Source organism: Purpureocillium lilacinum, assembly GCF_023168085.1.
Source record: "Purpureocillium lilacinum CBS 284.36 DNA, scaffold_9, whole genome shotgun sequence".
Taxonomy (NCBI): Eukaryota; Fungi; Ascomycota; class Sordariomycetes; order Hypocreales; family Ophiocordycipitaceae; genus Purpureocillium; species Purpureocillium lilacinum.
Genome location: NW_027072119.1, coordinates 26,230 through 34,250, shown reverse-complemented (window position 1 = coordinate 34,250; position 8,021 = coordinate 26,230). Strand labels below are relative to the sequence as shown.

The window sequence follows — 8,021 nt, the reverse complement described above, 5'->3', positions numbered from 1 at the left end:
TGGCCACGTCGCAAAGTATGTTGCTGCCCCTCGCTCGCTCTGCTCTTGCCTTTGCCCTTCCCCCTTGCGGTTCCTGCGCAGATGTTGCTGTTGCCTGACGGCTTGTGGAGGAACGGCCGGCGGGAACAAGGGCTCCTGAATACCTGGCATACCGTTGAGTCGTATGAGCCGCAGCTGACAGTTCGAACTAGGATCCAAGAAGCCCTCCTCCACGCCCTCAACGCCCACGCCTCCAACTGGCCCACCGCCGTCCAGAACCACGCCCTCGCCCTCCTGCGATCCGGCGAGGAGACCACATATCCCGCCCTCCTGCGCCGCGTGCTCGAGGACGTCCGCGCCGACTCCGCCACCTCCTCTTCCTCAGCTTCCACGACCAAGAACGGCAGCAAGACGCCCAACGGCGACACCAAGAAGGTCAACGGCGCGGCGGACCCCGCGGGAGACAAGCCCAGCCTCGCCCTCCCGGATTCGGTCGTGCAGGAGGCGCTCAGGGTCACAAGGGAGAGCCTCGAGGCCGTGTGCGACGTGGACGAGGCGGGCAGTTGACTCTCAGTGAAGTGATGGCCGGTGACGCCCTCCAGTGGCGTGCTTGCTGGGAGAGACGAGTGAAGGCGACTAGATGGCGGAGATACTGATCGACCAAGGCATGGGTGGCTGATGATTCCGGAGGAGATACCAATCAACCAAGGGATGAGTGACTATCGGAAAGATGGGCTAAAAGATGAGGCAGCCAGCATAAGGAGCAGCAAAGGGGCAACGGGGGCGGCGCAGGAGAGCGGAGGGTCTAACCTGCGCGCAATGAGCATGGCCAAGGGGAGCCGATGAATGAACACAACAATGGGCCTCCCCAGCTCGAGACGAATCAGCTCGAGCTCACACACACACACGCAGACGAAGTACACACAAACCACCTTCGCCACCACCACTACTACTACCACTACTACCACGACAACACACACACGCCGACACACCTACAGCACGGAACACTTCATACGCGACACACACACGCGCACACCACGTTCGGCGCGCCAAACAAGGCCATGCCTACATACCGAGAACTAGCAAAGCCTCCAACCTCCTCCGGCCCCCTCCTCCCAGGAAGGGGACTCTTGAGTCCGCAGTACCTTCACCTTGGATGCAGCAGAGACGGAACATGGATGAATGGGGCCTTGTCGAGGCACACAAGGCACCGGGCTACATGAACGGCTACATGAACAGGACGGGGGCCATGAGGAAACATGGCATCAATCGAACGGTTAGGCTCAGTACCAGGACTGAGGGAGAGCCCACGGATGATGAGGCCCCCCACTTTACCAACCACCTGTATCCTAATACATCACGAATGAATCGATGCTGGTTTGAGTACACGTCAAAATCAATTTGCGTCATCTATCAAACTGACCTCCCCCTTCCTCCATTACCGCAACCAGTGGCAAGGCACGAGGAGACGATGGTCTGCTCTGCCACGCCGACTCGCAACCCGACGACCTCACGTGTTTTTTGTTCGCGCCGAGTGGCAACAGTCTGTCTAGTTGCGCCTGGGTCGGGCGTCAATCGTGTCCTCCGCCGCCCTCTCTACTACCATTTCTACCAACTCCTAGAGTCCAAAAGAACGCAGCAAAACAAAGGCGTCATGGGTCGAGATTGATGCCGTCCACAAGCTGTGTGCCCCAAGATGATGCACATGTACGAGTCGGAAACCTTAGAATACAGGGACCAGCGTCGTGTCCGCAGCCGAGAGCAACCAGTCAGGCTTAGTCGTAGAGATCATCATCGTTGCCGGCGTCGCCAAAGCCATTGCCGGCATCGCCACCAGCCTGGCCATCAGCACCAGCCTCGGGGAACTTGAAGAAGGCGCCGGGGCCGGCGTTCTTCATCTGCTGGGCGAATGCCTCGTAGCGGCGGATCTCCACGTCGGTCACCGACCGGCGGGCCATCTGCATGGCCTCCTCGAAGTGAGCTCGGGTCAGCTCAGGGACGGGGTCCTCGGCATCTTCATCCACATCCATGTCGTCGCCGGCAGCCTCACGAGCCTTGGAGCGCTCGATGTCAGCGTTGATGGCCTCCTTGATGGCGATCTTGACGGCACGCTGGGTGATGAATCCAAGATCGGCACCAGAGAAGCCGTGCGTCTTGCTGGCGATGTAGCCGAGGTCGATGTCGGAGGAGACGGGGGTCTTGCGCAGCTGGGCCTTGAGGATACCGAGACGACCGGGCTCGTCGGGCAGGGGAACGTAGATGAGCGAGTCGAGACGGCCGGGACGGCACAGAGCCGGGGTCAAGCTGCTCGGGCCTGTTGGTGGCGCCGATGACGAAGACGTTCTTCTTGGAAGTCATGCCATCCATTTCTGCCGGCAACGTTAGTAAACTGAAAACGATATGGCAGCGTGAGCAGGAACTTACCAGTCAGGAGCTGGTTGACAACACGGTCGGAAGCACCGCCGGCATCACCAACGGAGCCGCCACGAGCCTTGGCGATCGAGTCCAACTCGTCGAGGAAGACGACGCAAGGAGCTGCGGCGCGGGCCTTGTCGAAGATGTCGCGGATGTTGCTCTCAGACTCACCGAACCACATGCTGAGCAGTTCAGGGCCCTTGACGGAGATGAAGTTGGCGGCGCACTCGTTGGCGACAGCCTTGGCCAACATTGTCTTACCGGTACCGGGGGGGCCATAGAATAGCACACCGCGGGACGGGGACATGCCAAACTTGAGGAACTTCTCGGGGTGGTCGACGGGGTACTGGACGCTCTCGCGGAGGTCCTGCTTGACACCCTCGAGGCCACCAATGTCCTCCCAGCGGACGTTGGGCACCTCCACAACGGCCACCTCGCGGAGCGCGGAGGGGTTGGAGACACCGAGCGCGAAGCGGAAGTTCTCCATGGTGACGCCGAGCGAGTCGAGGACCTCGGCATCGATTGTGTCCTCGTCGAGGTCGATGAGGTCCATCTTCTCGCGAATCTGCTGCATGGGCGGCCTCGGAGCAAAGAGCGGCAACGTCGGAACCGACATAACCGTGGGTCTCGGCGGCAATCTGCTCCAGGTCGACGTCGTCACCAAGCTTCATGTTCTTGGTGTGGATCTGAAGAATCTCGAGACGGCCGGTAGGGTCGGGAATGCCAATGTCGACTTCGCGGTCGAAGCGGCCGAATCGTCGCAGGGCCGGGTCAATCGAGTTCGTCGGTTGTGGCGGCCATGACGACAACGTTGGAACGAGCCTTCATGCCGTCCATGAGCGTCAGAAGCTGAGAGACGACACGTCGCTCGACCTCGCCGTTGGTCTTCTCACGCTTGGGGGCAATAGAGTCGATCTCGTCGATGAAGATGATGGCAGGGGAGTTCTTCTCGGCCTCCTCGAAAGCCTTGCGCAGGTTGGACTCGGACTCGCCGGCCATCTTGGACATGATCTCGGGACCGTTGATGAGGAAGAAGAAGGCACCCGTCTCGTTGGCCACAGCTCTGGCCATGAGCGTCTTACCGGTACCGGGAGGTCCGTACAGCAAGACACCACGGGAGGCTTGATGCCGATGGACTTGAAGAGCTGGGGGTGACGGAGGGGAAGCTCGACCATTTCGCGGATCTGAGCCATCTGCTTGCGGCAGCCTCCGATATCATCATAGCCAACCTCGTTGAGGTTGTTCTCCTCCTCGTCTCTCTGGATCGGGTCGCCCTCGCAGTGGATGACGGTATCTTGGGCGACGATGCCATACTCGGGGGGGTCGACCTCAACGACCTTGAACTCGACTTGCCGCATGCCACCTCTGACGATGAAGAGGTCGCCCTGGCGGACTGGCCGGTAGGCCTCACGGGAAGTAGGGGCGAGGAAGACGTCGAAGAGAGAGCCGGTAATACCCTCGACGGTGTCGGCAATGGGCAGAACGGCGATTCTCTTGGCCTGTTGGGGGTCAGCGTCATGTCATTGCTGACGTGATTGCGAGCTTGGGGTGCCGAAACTTACGTATTTGATATCGGACACGGGTGGATGGTGATCATATCACCATGCTTGACACGGAGGTTGTGGCGAACGAGCGGTTGATGCGGGCACTGCCGTCATCGAGCTCCTCGTCGGCGAGAACGATGAGGACGGTGTCCTTCCGCTTCTTACCCCGTACCAGGACGGTGTCACCTCGGAAAAGCTGGAGAGAGTCCATGGTAGCCTCGGACAGGGCAATGATGCTGTTGTCATCGTTGACGGCATCGGTGACCCTATGACGGCGTTAGACCGGGCCAGATAAGCCAAAGCGGGGCAGCTGGTCACCTACATCAGCTGGTTGGGCTTCTTCTTCTTCTTGAGGATCGCGGTCGCGGTGTCATCTTCCTGCACGTCGGTCAGCTCTGGCGATGGTCCTCGGGGTGTTTTTGCGGCAAACGAACGTTCTTGACCTCGGCGCCGGAGGGTCACTGTGCGAAGCGAGTCAGCGTCATTGTTGGACCAGCGGTAGGAGCATTCGCCGTCTGCGAGGAGCGGGATGGCCGGGAATACGTACGTCAAGTTGACCTTCTTCTTGTGCTCGTCGGGATGGGGAGCCATCTCGTCGGATTCGCTTCACAGAAGCTGTGCCTTGGTTCCGAGAGGGTGGAAACGTGGCCGAGAGTGCGGGCTGGTATCGGGTGCAGAGAGGCGCACGACGTCTGCGTTGATGTCGACGAAGTGCGCAGGCGCGTAGAGCGAGATGAGTATGCGGAGGGAGAGGAAGAGTTTCCGGGAAGAGAGGGGGGGATGGGGATGTAAAATGGAGAGAGTTGTGGTTATGATGGCGAGTGCAGAGAGGAAGGAGAGGCAATGATGAGGTAGTGGCCGGAGAGGTACAAGCTCCAGGTTCCGACTGCATTACTCACTCACCTGGGCGACAAGCGCGGCGCGAGCCAATGATATCACCGGACTGCCCTGAGCCGGAGCGGAAGATTGATGATGCACGGGCGTGGGGTTAGCTCGGGCCTCCACCAACCGGGGCCATCTGGCCGTGGCCTCCCGCGCAAGGCAGTGAACGCTAGGCGGAAAGCCAGTGAGGTGGCCGCCACCTGGCACCAACCCACTCCACTGTAGGGAGCAGCCAGAAGCATCAGTGGGTGGCGGCAAAACAGTGGAAGCTTCTGCGACCTTCCACCGCGCTGACGCAGGCCGCGCGCACCTAAATCTGAGGCGCGACGCCTGCAGGGCCAGGCAGCTGGAGGGACGCGCAGCCACCTCATCCGGCAGCGCGGGCACGTAGGTACCCGCCAAAAGTCACTGACCCATTGTGCAACCGCCCCACCTTGGGAAGCACCCGGAGTCGTCACTCCGTCAGCCAGGTGCCCCGCAGCTGGCAGCGGGTGGCACAAGCTGCTCTCCCAAACGCGGACCATCACCAGCAGCGCCATGGACGATCTGTATTCAAAGACAGAGCAGTCACTACTAGGTACCTCATCGCCAGTCCCCTTTAGCACCATGTACGCCGCCACTCTCTGAGGCGATCCACCCGGCATGGCGTGGCCGTTCTTGCGCCTGGTCATCCATGAGGTGTGCTCCCTGCAATGCACCCTCGCCGTTCCCCGTCCCTCCATCTGCATGAAGCTCTGGCCCTGTGCATACATGGACTCCTTGGGTATTCTTTTAACTCTTGGCCAGGACTGCGCTTTACGGCGTTGGCTCTGACTAATCAGCCCCGTTTGCACTCAACTAGAGCACAATATGATCGGTCGGAGTTGGTGATTGCAAGTCGACCCAGTACGTGAACCGTGGATTCAGATGGTTTGTCCTCAACTTCACCCAGTGTCCCTGACGTGAAAATGGCGTACATCATTCACGCGGAGGAGCGTCGGCGTATCGAAACCGCATTGGAAGCGGCCACGAGTGGCTTGGCGGATAGATCATAGATCCGCCCGCAAGCCGGACCATCCTCCATGCCACCTCTTTGCGCGTGCGCAGACCATGAGTTCCACCGGGAATGAAGACAGCCTCGCAGATACAGATGGTAAGAAGGCGTCTCTGATCGTCAACGACTGGCCTGCGCGACGGCGCTCGGGTCAACCATGTCTGCAACAAGACTAGCGAAACGCGGGTCAACGGCTTCATGTGCGTGCGATGCCGGCATCGACAGCCTAGGCTCTCCACTATTAGCCGCGGCGACTTACACGGCAGCTGATATAAAGTACAAGCCACGACAACAACACGTTGCATGCTCATCCATCGTCATCACCGTCAGTATCGCGTACCGCGGATACCTCGGACTCCAAATTGCCCACCATGGCCGACGCCGTGCTTGTGAGCAAGACGGACGAGGGCATCACCACCATCACCATCAACCGCCCGCACCGCCGAACGCCGTCGACCCGCCCACGGCGAAGCTGCTCGCCGTCGCCTTGCCGACTTTGACCGCGACGAGAGCCAGAAGGTGTGCGTGCTGCACGGTGCGGGGGACACCTTTTGCGCCGGCTTTGACCTGCATGCGCTCTCCTCGGGACGGGCCCAGCAGCAACAGCAGGGACAGTCCGGCGATGATGCAGCAGAGCCGCGCGTGCTGGACGAGTACACGCCCGACGCAGACGCCCACCGTCGCGGCCACAACACGGCGCCCATGGGCCCCTCGCGCATGCAAACCTCCAAGCCCATCATCGCCGCCGTCGCCGCCACGCCGTCGCGGGCGGGCTCGAGCTCTCCCTGCTGGCGGACCTGCGCGTGGCCGAGGAGGACGCCGTCTTCGGCGTCTTCTGCCGGCGCTGGGGCGTGCCGCTCATCGACGGCGGCACGGTGCGCCTGCAGGCCGTCGTGGGCCTGGGCCGCGCCCTCGACATGGTGCTGACGGGCCGGCCCGTGGGCGCGCGCGAGGCGCTGCAGTTTGGGCTCGCAAACCGCGTCGTCGCCCGGGGTGAGGCCGTGCGGGAGGCGCACGCGCTGGCGAGGCAGCTGCTGCGCTTCCCGCAGGGCTGCATGCGCGTCGACCGCGCGAGCTGCTACTACGCGGCGTACGGCGCGCGGTCCTTCGAGGATGCGATGCGTTTCGAGTTCGAGAACGGGGTCCAGGTCGTGGCGTCGGAGAGCGTCGACGGCGCGGCCCGGTTCAGTGGGGGGGCTGGCCGGCATGGCGACTTTGGCGACGGCGCGTCCAAGATTTGACGACTGAGTGCGCGGGCAGACGATGTCATTTAAGTTTGCGTTCCGGGCGAAAAACGGCCGGCTCGACTATCTCGAGCAAGAAGAGTCTTGACTCTGAAGTCCAGCAAACTCTTATGTGACAACACGTCACGGAGCATCTCTCTGTAGAACTCTAGTGAATTGTGACTGACACCTGCTGATAGCCGGAGTTTGGGCCCAAGCCAGGCCCTAGGCACTCAAAGTTTATACCAACGGTATCCGACTTCGGACTACAGTTGCCATGCGAGCCACCTCGTCTTTGGTCTTAAGAACCCCTTGCCCTACCCGTCCACGCCTTCGGTTTTGCCTACACTGCACTTTGCGTAAAGGTTTGCCTAAAGGATAGTAGCACCTCGATATTTCTGTAGCATCCGCACAGCAGCGAGGACGTCTTCGGCATACAAAATGGACTCTTTCTCTCTCTCTCATATTTTCGCGGACATCCGCCACCAGATCTCCTCGGCCACTCCCGGAAAAGGGTTCCAATACGAAGACTTTCCAGCCATCTGCTTGGCTCCATTTCTTGCCGCAGGGACAGCTCATTCACCTTCAGAATCTCCTGTTCTTCCATCGCGCTGTCCAGATGATGAGATGCCTCCGAAACCCACGACGTTCGAGCTCTTCCCGCGCTTGCCACCGGAAATTCAGAACTCATATGGGACTTCGCCGCCGCCGCGCACCCCGACCCGACCGATCAACCCGGAGCACACTTCTTCTCCATCTACAAAGCGGGCATAGACAATGTCCTCGTTGATGGGAACTTAGTGGACCCATCCCTGACGAGCCGTACCGCCTCGGATTGCCGTTGACTACCGTCAACCCCGCGCCGCCAGGATGTCGGCCTACCTCATCGACGCTGGTCTTCGATTGGGTGCCATGACTCGGCCAGGGCGCTGAAAGGCTGCCATA

General features: G+C 60.7%; 4 protein-coding genes across 4 annotated transcripts; 2 read left to right on the top strand and 2 right to left on the bottom strand.

The window, feature by feature from the left end:
• Nucleotides 1–191: 191 nt before the first annotated feature.
• On the top strand, nucleotides 192–546 carry PLICBS_010631 (uncharacterized protein; the record flags this gene model as incomplete). Its single annotated transcript, XM_065601970.1, has 1 exon — nucleotides 192–546. A coding segment is annotated over one exon (355 nt), but the record flags the coding sequence as incomplete, so codon positions are not given.
• Nucleotides 547–1,754: 1,208 nt separating this feature from the next.
• On the bottom strand, nucleotides 1,755–3,010 carry PLICBS_010630 (AAA ATPase cdc48; the record flags this gene model as incomplete). The annotated part of the gene is made up of 2 exons (XM_065601969.1): nucleotides 1,755–2,293; nucleotides 2,404–3,010. The coding sequence occupies 2 exons, from the start codon at nucleotides 3,008–3,010 to the stop codon at nucleotides 1,755–1,757; spliced, it is 1,146 nt and encodes a 381-aa protein (XP_065458041.1).
• A 155-nt stretch (nucleotides 3,011–3,165) lies between these two features.
• Nucleotides 3,166–4,529, bottom strand: PLICBS_010629 (AAA ATPase cdc48; the record flags this gene model as incomplete). The annotated part of the gene is made up of 4 exons (XM_065601968.1): nucleotides 3,166–3,457; nucleotides 3,505–3,893; nucleotides 3,997–4,204; nucleotides 4,261–4,529. 4 exons carry the CDS (start codon nucleotides 4,527–4,529, stop codon nucleotides 3,166–3,168), a joined length of 1,158 nt encoding a protein of 385 aa, XP_065458040.1.
• Nucleotides 4,530–6,224: 1,695 nt separating this feature from the next.
• PLICBS_010628 (uncharacterized protein) lies at nucleotides 6,225–7,094 on the top strand (the record flags this gene model as incomplete). Its single annotated transcript, XM_065601967.1, has 3 exons — nucleotides 6,225–6,304; nucleotides 6,366–6,532; nucleotides 6,586–7,094. 3 exons carry the CDS (start codon nucleotides 6,225–6,227, stop codon nucleotides 7,092–7,094), a joined length of 756 nt encoding a protein of 251 aa, XP_065458039.1.
• Between the last annotated feature and the right edge of the window lie 927 nt (nucleotides 7,095–8,021).